At 50.0% G+C, this 21,772-nt stretch overlaps 1 protein-coding gene across 1 annotated transcript in view; it reads left to right on the plus strand.

The window, feature by feature from the left end:
- The window catches only part of SEPTIN12 (septin 12), a 71,714-nt gene that overhangs the window by 3,121 nt on the left and 46,821 nt on the right, over positions 1-21,772 (plus strand). The window contains exon 3 of the mRNA XM_054992954.1: positions 16,405-17,751. Coding sequence (XP_054848929.1) covers positions 16,405-17,751 — 1,347 coding nt within the window. The remainder of the gene's footprint in view (positions 1-16,404; positions 17,752-21,772) is intronic.

The raw sequence follows: 21,772 nt of genomic DNA on the forward strand, positions 1-21,772 counted from the left end.
TTGAGTCATGGAGAAATAGATTTGCCTAGCTTTTCTCCTGAGATGCTCATTCTCTACATGCAAGCCATCTTCTCCATTGGGGAAGATTCCAACATGCAACCTCCCTGCCTGCACTCTGAAAAGGCAAACCTATGGAGCTTTCACAGAGCCTTTGGCTGGACTCTGAGAGTCTCTCTACATGAAACATCTTACACAGGGATGCTCAAGTGTAGGGAGACACAATGTTAGCCTGGAAGTGTAGTTTTAAAAAGACAGAGCTGGGGGAGATCGCTCCTCAGAGGGTTTATTAATTTCATCTTCGTTTCCATAAGGCTCTGTCAATTTCACCTCTCTATACAAGGGTAGTTTAAAAAGACAGAGATGGAGATTGCTCCTAGAGGGTTTGTTAATTTCATCTTCGCCTCTAGAGGGGGAGGTGAAATTGACAGAGCCTCCAGGGAGGCAAAGATTAAATTAACAAACCCTCTGAGGAGCAATCTCCTCTGTCTCTGTCTGTTTAAACTACCCTCATGTAGAGAAGTGAAATTGACAGAGCCATATGCTTCCCAGTTATGCATCTCCATATCAGATGTCTCGTGCAGAGAGACTCTGAGCCAACATCTCACCAGCCCATCATTGGTTAAGATTGCCAGCCTCCAGGCGGGACCTGGCTATCTCCTGGCATTAAAGCTCATCTCCAGGCAACAGGCATCAGCTCCCCTGGAGAAAATGGCTGCTTTGGAAGATGGAATCTATGGCATTATACCCCGCTGAACTCCTTCCGCTCTCCAAACCCTGCCCTCCCCAGGCTCCACTCTCACATTTCCAGGAATTTCCTAACCTGGAGTTGGCAAGCCTATCATAGGTCCCTCCCTCATTTGATGAAGGGCAACCAGCACTCTTGCTGCAAGTCCGGGGGGGGGGGGGGGCAAGAAGTCTGTGGTGCGAAAGTGAACAAACGCCTCTGCCCAGAGGTCTGGCAGGAAGCCCCACTGGAACTTGGGGTGCTTTATTTCTTCCTTACCTGTTCAGTATCCTTACTCAGGCAAAACCAGCCCGCAAAGGAACTCGAGGGCATTCTTTAGCATGCATGTACATATGTGTGTGTGTGTGGAGGGTGGGGTGGCCTGGCTGCTTCCTGTTCTCCCTCTGATAGGTCCATTGATGAAAATTGGAAAGCAGAGACATGATGGAAGAAATAGTCAGGTGTAGCTGAGTTCCCCCACGGCTTTCAAGGAGGAGTGGAGACATTCACAGTAGGCTGTTATAAGAAACTAGCAACAAAGCCAGTTGTGGGGAAAGATATAACGGGCTCTAGAAAGGGGGGGGCTGGCAGGCGGGCATTCCCTCCTCCTCCGTCACTGACCCCGGCTGGGTGAAGGCTGGGGGGGCGGGGATGGTGACCTCCTCTGCACCTGATCCCGACTGCGTGAAGGGGGACAGGCATTGCCACCTGCTCTGCACCTGATCCTGGCTGGGTGAAGGAGGGGTGGGCATTGCCACCTTCTCCGCTCCTGATCCCAGCCTAGGCTTCCCACCGTGGCACGCTCTCTGGAGGTCCGGTTGCCTCATCTGGGCTTCCCTTCACAGCAGTGCCCTCTGGTGGTGCACCAGAGTAGGAAGTGAGTTGTCTTGAATACGTTTAGCCTTTTATATAGTAGGATAATAGAACATCCAGGTTCAGAGTAGTGTACCTTTGAATACCAGCTGCTTGGGGGGGGCGGGACAGCTGGGGGAGGTTCGTGTCTTCATGCCCAGCTTTACAGCTTCCTGGAGGTACCGGGGTCCCTGCTGGGGAGCGGGGAACAGGGCAAGATTTTGTGTTCTGCCTGTATTCTCAGATGCTCCTGTGCTCTCTAGCAGCAGAAAAGGCAAAGGGGTTGCAGAAAGAGGAGAGGGAGTGGGAAAGAGGTGGCTTGGCAGCGGCCCACTTGGGAGAGCAGCTGTTGGGACACACTGGACTTAAATTCAGGTAATTTCACCAGCCTCACCGTAGCATTAAAGTATGGTTGTATCTGGAAGAGGCTGCAAGAGAAAATGGAGGCAGCCAGGGTTGGGGGCGGAGGGCCTACAATCGCCAGCTTGTCTCTGTTAAGACAGGAAAGGGGGAGAGAGAGGGAGAAGGGGGGGGGAGCTTTCAATTACCAGCTGTTGCTGTGGCAGGATCTCCACTTCAGCATTTCACAGATTGTAATTAAGGAAAGTTTTGGAGCAAGGAGAGAGAGAGAGAGAGACATGCTGGCGGAGAGTGTCTTGCCGGCAGGATTGAGACTGTGCTTGGATTACCAGGGAATGCCCAGTCCAGCAAAGTTCCAAGGACTGTGACGGTGTGGGGTGGGGGCTAGACCCGCTGCAGGCATTGTCAGTGGAATGCTTCAAGAAGGGGGTTGCAGAGATTTCCATGAGGATTCCCCCATGACATTTTGATGGGCAAACTGGAAGACTGTGGACTGGACTATAGGACAGTTCGGTGGATAGGGAACTGGTTGGAGGACCGCACCCAAAGAGTGGTGGTCAATGGTGTTTCATCAGATTGGAGGGAGGTGTCCAGTGGGGTGCCGCAGGGCTCGGTTTTGGGCCCGGTACTTCTCAATATTTTTATCAATGATCTGGATGAAGGAGTGGAAGGGCTGCTCAGTAAATTTGCTGATGATACCAAATTGGGAGGAGTAGCAAACACCCAAGAAGATAGAATCAAAATTCAACAAGACCTGAATAGTCTGGAGAAGTGGGCAGCTATGAATAGGATGCAATTCAACAAAGACAAGTGCACAGTATTACATCTGGGCCACAAAAATGGGAAGGACAAATACTGGATGGGGGATACACTTCTGGGCAGTAGTATATGTGAAAGGGATCTTGGGGTAAGAGTGGACTGTAAACTAACTATGAGCAGTCAGTGTGATGCGGTGGCAAAAAAGGCCAATTCAATCCCGGGTTGTATCAAAGGGGCCATAGCATCGAAATCGCAGGAGGTCATAGCCCCTCTCTCTACTGCCTTGGTCAGGCCACACCTGGAGTATTGTGTGCAGTTCTGGAGGCCTCACTTCAAAAAGGATGTGGCCAAAATCAAGAGGGTGCAGAGGAGAGCGACAAGGATGATCAGGGGTCTGGAGACTGAGCCCTACGAGGAAAGGCTGAGAGCCTTGGGAATGTTTCGTTCGGAGGAGATTGAGGGGGGACATGATTGTTCTCTTTAAATATTTGAAAGGCTGTCATTTGGAGGAGGGCAAAGAGCTGTTCCAGTTGGCAGCAGAGGGTAGGACCCGAAGCAATGGGCTTAAATTACATGCACAAAGGTACCGGCTGGATATTAGGAAGAACTTTTTCACTGTCAGAGTAGTTCAAAAGTGGAACCAGCTGCCTAGGGAGGTGGTGAGCTCTCCTTCACTGGTAGTTTTCAAGAAGAGGCTGGATGAATACTTGTCAGAGATGCTTTAGGCTGATCCTGCACTGGGCAGGGGGTTGGACTAGATGGTCTGTATGGCCCCTTCCCACTCTCTGATTCTATGATTCTGAATCTTAAGGCTGCAGCTTGGGGGCACAGCCCCATCTTTGCATGCAGATGTTACTTGGTTTAATCTCCAGTGAAAGGGTATGGGACAGACCGGTTTCTGCTGTCCCTGGACAGCCACAGAGGTGGTAACTAGGCAGACTTTAGGTCTGACTCAGTCCAAAACAGCTTCCTGTCTTCATCAACAGGGCCAGAGCTCAGTGGGGTATAAGGGCTCAGGTTCTTCCCATGGCATTGCCAACTCACACATCTCAGATTGCCAGCGGGAAAAATGGCTATTGGAGAACTACCATCAGATATTGAGCAGATGCATCTCAGTGGGAAAATGCCAGGTTCGTGTGTGGAAGGCCCCAGGTTCAGTTCTTAGCATCCATGGACAGAAAAGGTTTCTGACAGAAGCTGCTGGAAAAGACTTTCCTTGCCAGAGACCCTGGAGAGCCACTGCTAGTCGGAGCTAAGTGGACCCATGGCCCGACTTTGTGGAAGGTGGCTTTGTGTTTTCTTGAGTGGGCCAATGTCGTCATCTGTGATCGTACGTGGCTTGGCAGAAGGGGTGTAGAGTAGCAGACCCAGTCATCAGCATCTTCAGGTAAAACAGATCTCTGGTCACAATCCAGCCAGTGTATGCAACAGGATTTTGGAGACCTCTGTGAGTGATGGGGGGAGAATAAAATTTAAATGGGTACATTAAATGTTAAGGGACTGCTTCAAACCCCATTGTCTCTGGCTGGGAAAGGGATTTTCTCCAAGGTCGGTTTGCTTACTTGGACCTTTTTTGCTTGCAGAATGTGTGGTTTGACTTGCTTGCAAGAATCGCTGCAAGCTGTTCTGCAGGCAAGCACTTTCTTGGCTCTTTCCTTCTTCAGAATGCGGTTGGGCCTGTTTAGCTTTGGTGCTGCCGGCTGTTCTCAAAGGCCCTCCTCTGAATGTGTAAGTTGGGGACAGCGATACTGGCCTACCTTGCAGGGTTCTTGTGTGAATTACTGGGGTGCTGAACGCAAAGTGCTTTGACTATTCAAAGCATAATCCTCTTTGAGTCTGTGTGTGAAAGGTAAGCTATGAATAAAAATATTCAGGAAATCCTCCAACTCTGGAGATTTTAGCAAATGCCCACACAAGCTCAAACATATCTTCCTGGCCAAGGGGACTAGAAACTCACCTCTTTTCTTCCTCTCAGCCCCAAATGAAAGCAGATATTCTGGGGAACACGTTTTTTGCCTTTATCCTGCACTTCCACCCATTCTTCCAGCAGAATCATGGCATACCCACAAGCACATATGGAAGTGCTGAGTATTTTTAGGACTTCCCCTCCTTTCTTAGTAAGCATATCAGAAATCGGATGCAGGTGTCCTGCGTTTCTTGAAAGCAGGGGACCCCTGCTGACAGAGGTCGATTAGATTGCCTATCTCCCCTCTTCCCCGGGCTAACACCAACCGAAGGAGGAGGGGCAGTGAAGACAGTTTTCCGGGGGCCAAAGGTGATCAAGGAAAGGGAGGGTGGGCATTCTCTTATTGCACACCAAGGAATGTGCGCACCCTCTGTAATTATGTTCACCTTTTGGCTATCAGGAGTCTCTGTTGCTAGAGAAGGAATTTTAATGCTCCTGGGTTGGGTTGGCAGATTGGGTCAGAATGAAGTGAAGATACCGTGCCAGCTTCAGGTTGGGAGATTCCTGGAGATTTGGGGGGTGGCGCCTGGGGAGGGCTAGGTTTGGACCTCAACATGGTATAATGCCCTAGAGTCCACCCTCGAAAGCAGCCATTTTCTCCAGTGATCTCTGTGGCCTGGAGATCAGTTGGAATTCTGGGAGATCTCCAGCCACCACCTGGAGGTTGACAACCCTAAGTGAAGATCAGGCCTTGTTTCTGGTTTTGGAGGAGGGAAGACAGCATGCTTTCATTATACTTGCTATTTTTGTGTAACTGGATCATCCTTCTGCGACTTCCAAGTCCGCAGCTGTTCTGGAGAATGCCACCTCGATTGCAGAAACATTAGCAAAAGTGGAACAACGGAGGGGTCATCTTCTCCATTTATGTCCCTGGGATGATTGATTCCGTGGACAACAAAATGGCTCATGTGTTTCTTTCACCCTTCTTCTTCATGCAGTCTCTTGGCCACCTCCAGATACCTGTGTCTACCTTGCAAGTGTGAACCCTTCCTTCCTTCCTTTATTTATTTACTTATATTCTGCTCTCCCTGCAAAGCGGGCTCAGACCGTATCACAGCAGAGTATAAAAACAAGGTAGCAAAATGAAAACAATTCCAGTTAATAAAACCCAACAGCTCTAACATTGCACCATCCCTCCGCAACCAAAGCCCATGGGGTGGGTGGTGAATGGTCGATGTTAAACAGCCTGGGAGGAGGGGGGGGGAAGTGTCTTCCCCGTCTTTCAACATCACCAGATGACTTTGACCAAAGGTTTACAATACGTCAAGTTATTTACATCTAAGCGATCACTAAAATTGTAGAAATCTTCAGCTTGTTTTATTTTCTTTGCTGGAGTTCCGTCTTTCTGACAAGGAGCTTGGGATGAAATATGCAGCGTTCTCCAACCTTCATAGCAGCCATGCGAGGTAGAGTAGGAGTGGGGAGGGGAGGTGGCCCAAGTTCATGACAGTATGTGGATTTAAATTCAGGTCTCCGTGGTTCCAATCTGGTTCTATGCACTGCAGCCGCCTGTGATTTTGCAGCTGAGACGAGCAAGATACACTTACCAAGACCCTTTCTGCAGTTCATACTGGCTGCTGCAACAAGACCGGGAAATGCCTTAAGTAGCAAAGTTCACCTTTGCAAAAAGCATTGGCTGTATTGCTCTAAATGGAATAATTTGTTTTCAAAGCCCGTCTGCATTTTTTAAAAAAAATCTGTTTGGTTAACAGCCGTATTGTCGGGCAGCTGTCCTGGTCTGCCTGTTGAGGGGGCATCTGGCAGGAGAGCCCCTCCAGCTGCAGGCATCCTTTTGGCCCCTTGGGCCAGGCTTTGATTCCTGGCTGGCAGTGATGAAAGTGTTGGGTGTCACCTATTCTGCCTAGTTCAGGGGTCAGCAGCGAAGTTCTGGGAGGTTGGACCTCTGAGGGCAATGAGGGGCAGAGGGCAAGAATGAATTACTCTTTTAACCCCGGGGGGGAAGGCTGTAATTGATACAGTCTGTGATGGACGCTTGGGCTCAGGAAGGAGGGAGGCAGCTGAAAGAGAGGGGACAAAGTGGGAAGGTGCTAAAGCACACCTCACTGTGAGTTGGATCAATATGAGTAGCTGTGTTAGTCTCTCTGTAGCAGCAGAAAAGAGCAAGAGTCCAGTAGCACCTATAAGACTAACAAAATTGGTGGTCGGGTATGAGCTTTCGTGAGCCACAGCTCACTTCTTCAGATACCAAACAAAGTATCTGAAGAAGTGTGCTGTGGCTCATGAAAGCTCCTGCCCTACCACCAATTTAGTTAGTCTTACAGATGCTACTAGACTCTTGCTCTTTTCTACTGCAACCAAATAATGGCAATGAATCTCCTGGGCACACTTAGTCGTAGCGTAACCTGCACTGAATGCAGTGGAGCTTACCTTCAGAGTAACTGGGGATGCGCGGCATGATTCCTTGGGAGCAAGTCTCACGGGGGGGGGGGGCACCTGCACCTTGAAAAGGTGTTCAGGTTTCCAGGCTGGGGGTGGGACTTTGGATGCCCTTCTGCAAGCCAAAGATCCCCCTGTCAATAGCGTTGCCTACCCGCATTCATAAGCCCCAGGTATATTTCTGTGTGTTAGAAACAGGGCTCTGATTCAAGACAGGGAGCCTGTCTGCAGTACCAGAAAAGAGCAAGAGTCCAGTAGTAGCTATAAGACTAACAAAATTGGTGGTAGAGTATGAGCTTTCGTGAGCCAAAGCTCCTGCCCTCCCACCAATTTAGTTAGTCTTATAGGTGCTACTGGACTCTTGCTCTTTTCTACTCCATGTGAGCGATATTGTGACCCGTATCCCCAGTTGTTAGATTTGGGAAAGTGTTTCCACTGGGACAAAACTTAACTTTGGCCGAGAAGGGTCTCGCTTGCGTCCTTAGGCTCTCTGACTGTTCTGGAATTAGAGCTGGAACAATTTTGCTCTACACATTTTCCTCTGTAAACTTGACGTCCGCTCCTTACTGGAGATTCTGCGAATGCTGCAATACTTTCGGTGTATTCACCAAATACATGATACATGTAATCAAGATGCAGTATTGTTAGATTTCAGTCACTGATATTTAACTTTGATACTGGGTTTCAGAATTTGCTGACTGGCTAAGGATTAAACTTGATATTTAATAATACTTTGTATTTGACAAACGGGGAGTGGGGGGGGAACAAAGAAATAGAACCCTTTACCACGGCTGCCGTTATACTGAATGGAGTCCTTTGTCATTAAACACTTTCAGCCCTTGAACAGAGAGTCCTTTGCCATTGCTTCATCGTTATCTTGAAGTTGCCATTGCTTTCTCATTGCCATTGAAAAGAGTCTGCAATTGCTTGCCCCTGCTGAGACACAGACACTTTCTGCTCACTTGCCTTCTTTTTCTTTCTTTGTCCATGGGTAAGGCTGCCAAGTTCCCAAAATGCAGACCTTGAAATTTGTAAGGAGGCAGAGTAGAGCCTGAAAAACAAGGGACATGCCTCCCAGGTTAAGGAATGGTTCTGGTGGGCTGCTGTAGAGTTTTGTGAGGCATAGTACCTTTGAGGGCAGGCCTAAGAGCTCCAAGTGGAGCTTGATGAACATGGGACCAGAATGAGAGCTAAAAGTTCTCAAGCCAAGCAGAACTGAGCCCCCCCCTTTACATTCTGGCCTCTCCCCCTGAGATTCCAAGAAGAAGGCTAGAACATCAAACTTCAGGTCAACCCTTGAGACCCAGAAATCTCCCCATGGCTATTGCATCATCAACCAGTCATTCTTCCAGGGAATGCTCACTCCCCACACAGTTTAGAAATCAGCCCTTGCTCAAAAAAGGGCTGAGGTTTCACACCAACACAGTCATAGATAATACAAAGAATTGACTTGTTCTGCATGCTTATCTAATATGTAAGCGGGGGAGAGCTTCAGAAGGCCTGATGAATACAGATCCTTCAGTGAGATTTAAAACAAAGCCAAGGTGTTGACGGAGAGGGATGGAATTGCTGGGTGGATGGGCCGGCTACAGATCACATCATCTACGATCCAGCGACCTCAATGGAAAGGTTTTCTCCCCAAGAAGGAAACTAAGAAGCAGAGATTTTTTTGAAAAAAAATGTTACTATAAAATATGTGAGGAAGTGTGGCGTGTACTAGGTTACAGGGCAGAGGATTCGAGCATACGTAGCAGAATGGTTCTGGCCTGTGAGTCAGAAGCCAGGGTGGTGTAGCAGTTCAAGTGCCAGAATAGGAGCTGGAAGACTCCAGTTCCAGTCTCCTTTTAGCCACAAAGCTTGCAGAGTGATCTTTGACCGGTCTCACCTCCCTTACAGGGTTGCCGAGGGGATAAAAGGGAAGGCAGGGGAGAGCCATATAAGGAAGGAAGGACACGTACTCGATAGCCAGGAACGTCTTAATTTAAATCACTGAAAGTGCTTCGCACCGGGATCTTTTCCCCTGCAGGGGCATCAGGAAGCTACAAAGGATCATTGAGATGACGCCAGGCATGACTTAGAACCTGGACGGAACATGAACCTCCTTTGGCCTGTCTCAACGCAGAAGCTGCTGGGGGTCTGCAGGCAGAACATCCGTCTGGAGGCCCCCTGGGGTCCCAGAGAAAGCCAAGCCCCACCAGCGCTGGCAACCAAAGTCCTTGGTTCTGACCGTGGCAATGGCTCCAGTATCGCCATCTCCTGCTGCACTACCGGCCATGTTCAGGGGAAGGGGGAAGGGGAGGGGGTAAAAGTAAAGGTAAGGACAGTCAATTCTAATCCTGCCCTTCATCCAAGAAACTCAGAGTGGCAGACCTCTATTCCCTAGTGTTGCCAGTTGTCTGGTTTTCCCTGGGACATTTTTTTCCTGAGACCATCCAGAGGAAACAGGATTAAAATACCAGATATATACATATCCATGAAGGGTGGGATTAGAATTGATTATTGGGACCGCAATTCAGCTTGTTTTAACAGCCAATCCACCCCTAGGCCGTTTCCAGACGGCTTACCTGCCTCCGGAATGTCGCGCCATCTTGCGGGGAAAACCCGAAATATCGCGTTTTCTTGCGCGAGTTTTGCGCGCTGTCGCGCAAAACTTGCACGAGAAAACGCGATATTTCGCATTTTCCCAGCAAGATGGTGCGACGTTCCGGAGGCAGGTAAGCCGTCTGGAAATGGCCCTGCTTTGGGAACTTGGAAAGCACCACGTCAATGCAAAGAATTATTATGGCATGGCTCGGCAGCCACCGACGTTCATGAGTGCTGAAGAGGGATTGCATGTCGCTTCCATCCATGCCCACCGAGGTCTGTTCAGGGTCAAATAGCCTTTAGGGCAGGTGACCAGAACTCCCTAGAGAGAACGTCACCTTCTTCTTCATCCAGCCATTCTAGGGAGAGGCTGAAAGGTTTCCCAAAACGATGCCGCTGCTCCCTTTGTCCTTGACCTTTTCCACCGAAAACCATATGCCTGGGTCATGAGCTTGAGGTGCGACTGAAGTGTAACCAAGCCTCTAAGAGAACATCTGACCCCATCTGTGGGAGATTATTAGGTCCACCTTTAGCACCTGCAACTTGACACAGTAGTTCTTGCCTCCAAAACTTTGGGAGTGAAGAAATACCACCAGGAAGAAGATAGTGCTGGTGGATGTTTTTCATCAGAGGTCAGCTTTCTGGCAATGCATGGCTCTGTGTGCTTGAGGAAAAGGAGATGAGCAAGAATATGCTCCGGTTTGCAACAAATCATAACATTCAAGAGTCAGAGCTCCACATTTCAGATGTGAGGCAGTATCTGTAGAAGGGAACTCTGACTCTTGAAAACTCATACCCTGACAATCTTGTTGGTCTCTAAGATGCCAAGAAGACAAAGGTACTGAGGAATTACACAGTTTTAAAGTTGACAATGAGGAAATTGAAATTGTTCAAGATTTTCTATTCCTTGGCTCAATCATCAGCCAAAAGGGAGCTGGCAATGAAGAAATCAGAAGAAGACTGAGACTTGGAAGAGCAGCGGTGAGGGAACTAGAGAAGATCCTTAAAGATGTCTCCCTAGGAACCGAGATCAAGATAATCCAAACGTGGGTGTTTCCCATTACTATGTATGGCAAGAAAACATTGTGATGCGACGTCCCCCCATGGGTCAGTAATGACGGTGCTTGCACAGGGGACTACTTTTACCTTTTTATGTATGGATGGGAACGTTGGATAGTGAAGAAAGCTGACAGGAAGAAAATTGATTCATTTGAAATGTGGTGCTGGAGGAGAGTCCTGCGGATACCACGGACAGCCTCAAAAGACCAGTAAGTGGGTTCTAGATCACATCAAGCCTGAATTCTCCCTAGAAGCTAAAATGACAACACTGAGGCTATCATACTTTGGTCACATCATGAGAAGACAAGATTCCCTGGAAAAGCCAACAATGCTAGGAAAAGTAGATGGCAGTAGGAAAAGAGGAAGACCCAAAGTGAGATGGCTGGACTCAATAAAAGAAGCCACATCCTCCTGTTTGCAGGATCTGAGCAGGATTTTTTGGAGGTCTTTCATTCATAGGGTTGCCATACATCAGAGGTGACTTGACGGCACATAACACACACCCAAGGTGCTACTGGACTCAAAGCCCGCTGTTCTACTGCAGATCAACTCAGCTACCCACCTCAATCTGTTTTATAGGATTCAGTGCCTGAGGTTATCTAACCCCAATGGCATCTGGCCCTCTGTTTGATGCCAGTGTGCTGAATATAGTCCAGGCTTATAAAGAGCTGTTTGCCTGTTCAACCTTTAGCAAAGTAAGACTCTCCTCTTACTCTAGGAATCTGCTCTCGGTGAGCAGGCAAGGAAGCTCTGCAAAAGTGTTTTTCCCCCTTAGATCACAATTCACTAATAGCTGTAGGAGGGGTACTTTGTTTGCTCTGCCTTCTGGTGTCTGTTTATTTTAACCAAAGTTACGTTTTTTTAATTTCGGTGATGATGGAGAAAACCATAGAAAATTTCAGTGTGGGGCTGGCATGATAGAATCTTGCTCGCCCCCCTGTGGGGGATGGTCCTTGCTGCCCTTCTCTGGAGGTGGCTTCCCGGTGGGAGGTGGCACACATTCCAGGCCCACTGAACAGTAATTGGACAAGAGGGGGCTTGTTGGAACAGATTCTCATGCCTGCTTGGTTTTCCCTGGGAAGCACCTCCTTGAGTCCTTCCTTCCAGGTGTAATCTCGTTTTCTTTTCTAGTTACTTGGGAGATCCACTTTCACCTCCCAAGAGCCACAGACAAGCAGGGAAAGAATCAGTTGCAAAAGCACCTCCTTGTGTGTCTCTGACCCTCACAAACCTGCCAGCCTGTAAATTCCTTCAGCATTTAACCCACGTGTTGGTTATTAGGAGGGGCAAGAATGTAGAGAGCTTGATGCCCAAGAAGGGCCGGTGCCAGAGGTTCTGGCGCCCGAGGCGGTGCGTGCGCGCTCTGCGCGCGTGCGCATGCCACGGACTGTGTGATGACATAATCACTGATGTCATCACGTGCCGCAGGGGGGCTGGGCAGCTCGCGGAGCCCCAAGCAGAGAAGCTTCAAGAGGCTGCTCCGTGCACCGCCCCAGCAACAGCTCACGGCTTCTGCGCCCAGCTGGGGCAGAGGAGCGTGCAGAGGAGCTGGCGTGGCTGGCTGCAGCAGCAGCTGCAGCCAGCCAGCCAGCCCCGTGCTGCCGCCGCCACATACCCCAGCTGAGCGCAGAAGCTGCGAGCCACTGCTGGGGCGGCGCGCAGAGGCTGCTCCGTGCGCCACCCCAGCAACAGCTCACGGCTTCTGCGACCGGCTGGGGTGGAGGAGTACGCAGCGGAGCTGGCGTGGCTGGCTGCAGCTGCTGCTGCTGCTGCAGCCAGCCAGCCAGCTCCATGCCGCCACCGCCACGCACCCCAGCTGGGCGCACAAGCCGCGAGCCGCTGCTGGGGCAGCACCCTGGAGGCTGCAGCCAGCTGGGGGGTGTGGCGATGGCGGCGGCGGCAGCAGCATGGAGCTGGCTGGCTGGCTGCAGCAGTAGCTGCATCCCAGTCATGCCAGCTTCGCTGCGCGCGCCTCCGCCCCCGACACCCCCTCCGGCACCCCTCCAAAGCCCGTGCGCCCGAGGCCACCGCCTACCTGGCCTCCATGGGCGCGCCGGCCCTGTGCCCAAGAGCCTATCAGGAGCAAGGAGTCTGTGTTGCCTCAGGCAGGTTTTGGACTAGAGGACACAAGCTAGACTGTCCAGTGTGGTCCTGCAGGCTGCAAAAAGCATTGTGGCGATGTTCAGCAAGCATCCATTCTGGGACTTTGGTTTGGACAGAGAGGCTTCTCACTGGAGATGCTCGAGACTGAACTTGGAACTTTCTGCCCACAAAGCAGGACCTCTGGATACTGCGGGGTTCCTGGGCAATTTACATGCTGGGTCATTTCCCAAGAACATCTGGCCCCATGGACTACTTTGTTGACACTTTGTACCTCCCAAATGACTGAAGGAATAAAGATCAATATAAAAGCAGAGCTGCTGTTAGCATTGTGTTGTGAATTTGGGCCTGGGCGCAGGCCTCCAGGCCTTCACTCTGGCGCCCTAAAGTGGTGGGGGCGCTTAGAAAAAAGTCTTTGGGAATTGGGCCCCATGTGGCTTTTCTGGGAAGGCTTGATCTATAAAGGGAAGGGTGTACATGTAGGGAAATGATAAAAGCGACAAACCTATATTCAGGGCTTTTTTTCTGGGGAAAGAGGTGGTGGAACTCAGTAGTGGAACTCAGGACTGCACAATGACACCACTTTGGGTCAGCTGGAACAAGAGGGGAGTTTTTTAAAGTTTAAATCACCCTCAGTGAAAATGGTCACATGGCCTGTGGCCCCGCCCCCTGATCTCCAGACAGAAGGGAGTTTAGATTGGCAGAGGGCAATCTCAACTCCCCTCTGCCTGGAGATAAGGGGCGGGGCCACCAACCATGTGACCATTTTCAAGAGGTACCGGAACTCCCTTCCACCACTCTCCAGCTGAAAAAAAGCCCTGCCTATACTGAAGGAAGATAGTCAGGTCTTTAAGAAGCCATCAGTGAGAACAGAAGAGAAGCAGCAAACGGGTGCCTGGAGATCCATCGGCAAACACCATGGTTGCCCGCTGGCTCTGTGCTGGGACAACTTGGCTGTTTGTGCTTCCCTTGACTGTGCAGATTACCTCACTTGCTTAAGCAACATCTGGATACTTTTACTTTACCCCACCTTTCTTCCTAATGGGGACTTAAGGTATCTTACTTAATTCTCCTTTCCTCCATTTTTATCCCCATAACATCCCTGTGAGGTTGGTTAGACTGCGTGTGTGTGATTGGCCCAAGGCAGACTGGAGATTTGAACCTGGTTCTCCCGGATCCTAGTCCGACATGCCGGCAAGGAAGAAGATAGATTTCCCAGTATGTATTGTTCATTCTCACTATCTGCTTCTGGCCCACTCATTAGAATTTGAATAATGTAGAATAATCTGCAGGGAAAGGAGATGAGAGTCAATACTGACGTCTTACATCCTTAAAGAGTTAATCGAATGATACTTTTGAAGCACGCAGCTCTTTCTGTGGCACAAACCAACCCCAACCCCCAACCCCTTGTAAGGAGGGGGTAGTCGTCGTCCTTATCTTCACAGCCCTGAAGATTCATTTTAGGCAATGCGCTAGTGAAGGGGGATTTAGATGGTGGGGCGAGGCGGGGCAGGGAGGTGAGATAGATGGATGAGCTTTAGCCCTGGCTTGTCCCAGCCTGCATTCCTGGCCTCTCCTCTCTCAGGAACTATCCTTTGCCCTGGAAGCCCCGCTTAAACTGTAGCAGCCGCAGAGGGAGGAAGAAAGCGGTCCAGGGAGCAAGATCTGATTACTCGGGGATGCCTCTGGTAGGATCCCTTTACATGCAGTGGTTGGAGGTGAATAAAGTGGTTACTGTTTTGTCCCCCAAGGGGAACTATTTGAAGCAGATGACATGGATACCGTATCTCCCAGAGATAAAACACGCCAAACAATTAGATGTGGGAGATTAGAGCCCTCAGGAGTGGACCCGGGAGTTGACTTTGGTTTCCCCACTGGGAGCCGCTCACAAAAACTTTTCATTCTGTAGAGGCAGGAAGTGGGAGCCAAGTTGTCTCTTCCTTTCTTCTCCATTTTTCCCTTTTCTTTTTGCACCAAGGGCCAAAAGAGGAAAAGAGACTTTTGCTTTGAGCTACCACCCGCAAAGTTTTCAAAATGAGCCTCCCACGGTGACGGATTCCAGCTGTGTAAATCCATCGCACCTTTAAAGAACAACAGGTTTATTCTGCAAAATAGTAAAGATTCCAGTAGCACCTTTAAGACTAACCAACTTTATTGTAGCATAAGCTTTCGAGAACTACAGCTGTCTTCGTCAGATGCATCATCAGCTTATGCTACAATAAAGTTGGTTGGTCTTAAAGGTGCTACTGGATTCTTTACTATTTTGCAACTACAGACTAACATGGCTAATTCCTCTAGGTTTATTCTGGTATTTCTAGTCCACCCAAGCCTGCACCATGTTAAACTGCATTCACCTGGAAGGTGAAACAAGAGGGTTCAATTCAAACACCATATTACTGTTAACGAATGTTCATATGCACAAATCCTGGCATAATCATGACTTCCTAGGGATTAGCACCTATAATGAGTATTGACAGGATTCCTAACGTTATAGGTGCGTTTATCTTGTATATCCTGTTCCTTATATATGTTAGTTTCTTCAGTTATACATCTGTAACTTCCTATTGTATCTGCCTATCCAGGGCCTTTTTCAGCCAGAATGCGGTGGAACGGAGTTCTGTCACCTCTTGAAAATGGTCACATGGCCGGTGGCCCCGCCCCCTGATCTCCAGACACAGGGGAGTTGAGATTGCCCTCTGTGCTGCTGGCACAGAGGGCAATCTCAACTCCCCTGTGTCTGGAGATCAGAGGGCGGGGCCACCGGCCATGTGACTATTTTCGCCGAGGGTGAAACTCCCCCCTTGTTCCAGCTGACCCAAAGTGTCATCATTGTGCGGTCCTGAGTTCCACCACCTCTTTTCCCAGAAAAAAAGCCCTGTGCCTATCATATCTCACTAGGGAGCCCTCCTGGTCTCTCTTGCCATAGCTCCACTGGCAACTGAGGACTGGCAGGTGGAAAAGGCAGCGTGCCTGTGGTATAATGTCACTTCTAGCAAATACCCAGCTCCTAGAATGTCGCATCAACATCATACTTGCAACATGATGTCACTTCTGGGTATTCACCAGAAGTGATGTCATACCACTGATGTGGTTTCATCCCGTCCCTTGCCTTCCCCTATGCTGGTTGCCAGTTATTGGTAGGCACCCTTACATCTTGCACTAGGTTACATTTTACCTACAAATGGAGTAAATAAAATGAATAAATTCTTTTGTTGTTTAGTCTTGCCACTAGACTTGTGTCTTCTGCAGGGCATTTTTTCTGGAAAAAGAGGTGGTGGAACTCAGTGGTGGAATTCAGGCCCACACAATGAGATCACTTCGGGTCAGCTAGAACAAGGGGAGAGTTTTTTAAAGTTTAAATCGCCCTCGGAGAAAATGGTGACATGGCCGGTGGCCCCGCCCCCTGATCTCCAGACAGAGGGGAGTTTAGATTGCCCTCCACGCCATGTCACCATTTTCCAGAGGTGCCGGAACTCCGTTCCACCACGTTCCAGCTGAAAAAAAGCCCTGGTCTTCTGCCTCAGGAATGACCTGAGTTAATATGGCCTGCACTTTTTTTCACTTTAACCCTATTCTTTCTTTCTTCTTCCATTTTCTTCTACAGCCCTAAAGAGGTCATTTGAAATGGAAGATGCTGAAGATAGTGCGGCTTTCTCTCCTTCCTCCCCACCCCATTCCCCTCTTGGTCCCTGCCTCCCTGGCATCATCCTAGCCACTGGCAACGGAGAAGGACATCGAGCGGGTGGCCCCCTCCAGCCCAGCTACCAGTCCCGTATCAGCCTCAGCTCCAATCCCAGCCCAGCTCAAAGCCCCGTCCTCAAGACTCGGATCAGCAGCAGCCTCTCTTTCAACCGAGGCACTGTCCACCCAGCGCGGGCCAACGGAAGCCACCTCACCCGGGTCTCTTCGTTCCAAACCCGCCTGAACCCCAACGGGTTCTCCTCATCCTTAGGACCGGGCAGTGACAATGAAAGCCTCCACAGCTCTTCCTCCAGCTTGGAGTGCCCAACACCCCTCAAAAGCCTTCATAATGTGACTCAGCAGTCCGAGTTGCCTGGAATCGGGGTCTCCCAGCTCTCTAGTCCCATGCTAAAGAAATTCTTCTCACATGGCAATGTCTTTCATGCTGAGGCTGACCAGTCCATCCAGCAGGTGTCCAATTGTGGCTCACTGCCATCGCTGGACCTGCACATCGCCGAAGACCAGGGGGCCAACCCCACCCTCTATCCACCCCTAAGCACTAACCCTGCTGTCATGCAGAGCTCCAGTGACCACAGCTGCATTGTGCCTCCACCAAAGAACAGCACATCCACAAGGAAGGAGTCTACCATGCCACCACTGGAGATGTGCCACTTGGCACATGTGTCCCCTCCTGCCCCAGCTGCCAGGCAGACAGTAAAGTTGCAGAAATTCCCCATCAGCTTGGATGGCTTGATTGAAAAGACACCAGAGGGTGCTGTTCTGACACCCGCACCTGAATCTGTGCCCAAACCTTCGCCGAGGGCTCAGATTCACGTCAACCTCAGCACTAGCCCTGGCTTGTCCCGGCAACCCACAGAAATAACCAAGGATAGAGCTGTTCCCATAGCTGCTGGTTTCACGTCACCCTCTCCAGGCCAGCTTCCAGGAACAGCAGGCTCAGCATCCCCTCCTCAGGTTACTTCCTTCTGGCTTGTCTCGCAGTCTCAGGCAGGGCAAGTTGCTTCCCAGCCATCCCGAGGGTCCCCTCCCATGGGCCCTGCCCAAGGAGCCCCAGCCACACCCAGCCCAAGAGGACATGGTAGTGCTGCAGCTAGGAGCATCGACTCCATCCCCGGCCAAGAGGGGTCCCAGCCTCAGGCTCCAGCGCCCACTCCTGGCTCAAGGGAAGAGCCCCTCACACTGGCAAACAGGCCACCAGAGGCTTCCTCAGAGAAGAAGGAATCGCAAAGGGAGGACTTACTGAAGGAAGGTAGGTAGAGTTGCTAATGAAAATCAAGGTGACCTCTGAAGTGAAGGTCTGCTTCTCAGCTCAGCTGTTGGAGGAGTTTTGAGAAGGCACAGGATGAGGTTGGATAGGAGCTACACCATTTTTCACTCTACCTATGGTGTTTTTCTCCTATCCTTCCTCTACGGTCGCAGCATCTAAACAGTCCTCCCCTCCTTTTGCTTTTACGGTGGGTTAGGCTGAGATAAATTGAGTGGCCTTGGAGATGTGAGTGGCCCAGTGAGCGTTGCATGGCTTCTTGGGGGGGGGGGGTTGAACTCAGCTCTCCTCAGTTCTAGTCTGAAATGCTTGCCACTACACCACACTGTGTCTCCTCTGCCTATTGCCAGGTTTTCAAAAGAAGCTTAAAAGGGTATCATTAACAACTAGCCACATTTCCCAAGAGGCTTTTTCTTGTTTCCCAGGTTGGTCTTGCTTTATGCTGCAAAGGGCTCGATGTGTCCTTTGGCGGGTGCTTCTCAGCATCCCGTTCCTTTTACCTCCCCTTCTTTCCCCATATAAATTGTTTTTCAATATTGATCTGCAGCTAATCTTAGCTCCTGGGGAGCACACCTGTATGATGTGTGTGTGTGTGTGTGTTCCATACACTAGTGTCTGATTTATTATCATCTTATTTATATTATTTTTTCAGGCCAAACAAGATTCCAGGCTGCCTACTAACAGATATTTTATGCTTTCTCTTTCAGCATAGTGCATTTATTATCCTGTCCTTCATTCAAGGAGCTCAGGGTGGCATATGGAACTCTCCCTTCCCTCATTTTATTCACACAGCAACCCTGTGAGGTAGGCTAAGCTGAGAAAGTGACTGTATCTGGATCACCCAGCAATCTGTGTGGTATAGTGGTTAGAGTTGCAATAGGACTGGTGAGATCTGTGTTCAAATCCCCACTCAGCCATAAAGCTCAGTGGTTGACCTTGGGCCAGCTCTCTCTCTCTCTCCCCCTATCTGCCTCACCTACCTCATAGGGCTGTTGTAAATATAAAATGAGGAAAGGGGAACCTTGTGTGGGCCCTTGGAGAAAGGGTTAGATATAATTGTGCTCAGTAGATGCATGGGGATGGGCTGCTGATTTCTTTATGGTGAGAGGAATGTACTCAGGGCATGCTCAGAGATACTCTCCTTCCTTCTTGTAACTCCATCCCAGATCCCAACTTGGCGAGCCCAGTTTTACTTTCTAACATCCTACTTTGCCCTAGACAGTCAGTTTTTAATTACGGGGATGTTTCATAGCGTGGGAGGGAAAAAACCCATCTTGCAACACCTTTGAAAGACATCCTTGGCATGAACTCTGCCCAGTGAGGGAAAGAGTCACAGGCATTTCCCCGAATTCCCGCCCCACCCCCCATTTATCGCCATCTGTTCCCAACCTTGCAGCAAATGTGGCAAGAAAGTTGCACGAGCCGCCCCCCCCCCCCGGGACGGTGTCAGTCCCTGACCATCTCGCAGCTCCTGGCAGGAGCCCAGTACTGTTGCTCGAGAGCTGGCATCTTCGGTCTGTCAAGAGGCTTAATGCCAGAGGTCTTGAGGGAGGGAGGGAGGGAGACCGGCTGGTTCACCCAAGGTCCGTCTGCTGCCAAGGGTGTAATTGTCTGTCTGTCTGTCTGTCTGTGATTTCCCCCGCCCCCACCTTTCCTCACAGCAGCTCAGAGCAATAGCCCGGGATCACTCAGAGAGCTTCATGGCAATGCTGTCATTTGAACACCTGTCTCTCAGGCCCTACCATAACACTCCACCCGCCTCTCCCTGTTACTTTGCAGTAGGGAAAAGGAGTCCCTTGCTGTACCTCTTTTTTGTGTGTAATTTATCGGGCATAAAGCAGTGCAGGGGGCCTTTTGATTGGGAAAGCAGCACAGGATCTCCACCCCCTCCCTCTGCACCGTGGCCCTGATCCATCTTGGGCCCCTCCCAGCTGCTTTTTTACAGCATCCCAGAATCGTAGAATCAGATAGTTGGAAGGGACCTCCAGGGTCATCTAGTCCAACCCCCTGCACAAGGCAGGAAATTCACAACTATCTCCCCTCCCCACCCCCCCCAGTGACCCCTACTCCATGCTCAGAAGATGGCAAAACACTAGCCAAACTGGCCTGGGGAAAACTGTCACCTGACCCCAAGGTGGCGATCGGCCTTACCCTGGGCATGTAAGAAGGGGCCACGAGAACTAAGCACTGATGTAACCCTTCCTGCCCCCCCCCCCCCATGATCTGCCCAGGTTCACAGAATCAGCCTTGCTGTCAGAGGGCCATCGAGCCTCTGCTTAAAAACTTGCAAAGAAAGAGAGCCCACCACCTCCCGAGGAAGCCTCTTCCACTGAGGGGCCGCTCTAACTGTCAGGAAGTTCTTCCTAATGTTTAGCCAAAAAGCTCTTTTGATTTATTTTCAACCCATTGGTTCTGGTCCAACCTTCTGGGGCAGTGGAAAACAACTCCATGCCATCCTCTATAGGGCTGCTTCCACACACGTTGGATAATCCACTTTCAATACTCTTTAGTGAACATTTGAAACTGATTTTTCATGGCCGTTTCCACACACGTTGAATAATGCACTTTCAATGCACTTTAGTTATCCTTTAGAAGTGGATTTTTTGTTCCACACATGGAAAATCAGTTATAAATGTTCACTAAAGCGTATTGAAAGTGGATTATCCAACGTGTGTGGAAGCAGCCCATGACAGCCCTTCAAGTATTGGAAGTTGGTTATCATATCACCTCTCAGTCATCTCCTCTCCAGGCTAAACATTTGGAGCTCCTTCAACCTTTCCTCATAGGACTTGGTCTCCAGACCCCTCACCATCTTTGTTGCCCTCCTTCGGACGTGTTCCAGCTTGCCTATATCCTTCTGAAATTGCGGTGATCAAAACTGTAAACAGTGCTCTCGTTGAGATCTGACTAGAGCATGGAAGGTTGTGCCTTGGATTGCTTGGAGGAAAGTTAGCACCATTAGGCCTATCAAACATATAACATCCCCCCCTATAATGTGCCCCACACCCTTCTGTTGCCTGCTGGACTCTATGGCTGCCCCCAGGAATCCCACAGCAGGTATGAAAAGGGATTTTCTTTCCAGGGAGCCCATTTGAAAACTTGCTGCTGCTTTAAAACCCCAGGCTGTTTGGTTGGGCTCTCTGGGTTTCATTTGTTGTTCAGGGAGAGAGAAAGTGTGTGTGGAAGAGTGTGTTGGTCTTGCCCGTGGCCTGTCATATTTTTCCCTCCCTGCTGACTGCCTTTTGCTACAGAGGACATTGGCTCCATTTGCAGTCTGGGCGGGGGGGTGGGGGGGACATTCCCTGCACGCACACGGTGCGCCTGCCATGTCAGATCCTTTCCCTTGGGGCCAGCCGCAGTTTCTCCTCATAGCTTTCCAATGAGAGAAGGCTCACTCAGTGGCTGGAGATCTGGGGAAGTTTGCTTTCCAAAACTTCCTCATGTTTGAGGCAGTGGGAGGACAAAGCAGTTCTCTGTTTTCAGTTTTATTTCCCTCTCACGTCCACTATACCAGCTCTCTTCTCTGCATTTTTGAGTCTGGAATGGGTTGTGGCTGCTCCTGCGGGTGGATTCACACAACTGGTTCATGCGGTGGCAGCTGCACCAATACGCTCTCGAGATAGCTCACGATAAGTTGTCATAAATTAGTTGCTGCTGAAAGCCCTTTTATGGTTCTCTAGTATTCTCTAGAATCAGGGTGACTATTTGGGAGGGATAAAAAGACATTTTCCCACCACTCCCTAAATGGTTGGGCATGCAGGGGAAATTCTACCCTGCACTTGAAGTTATGAGTGGGGATTGCTGTCAAGAATTGGCATGGCAAAGCACCTGCCGAACCTCAAGCCCAGCACAAAGACCTCCACCAGCACCCGTTGTGCCCCCTAGCCCGGCTGCTTCTCCACTCTGCTATGGCTGCTGCTTACCAGCTCACTTGGAGGGAGTGAGCAGCAATGAGAGAAAGGTAGCATTATCACCCCAATTACTTCTCCCTCTCCCTTTGGGTGGT

This window comes from Eublepharis macularius, chromosome 12, assembly GCF_028583425.1.
Source record: "Eublepharis macularius isolate TG4126 chromosome 12, MPM_Emac_v1.0, whole genome shotgun sequence".
NCBI lineage: Eukaryota > Metazoa > Chordata > Lepidosauria > Squamata > Eublepharidae > Eublepharis > Eublepharis macularius.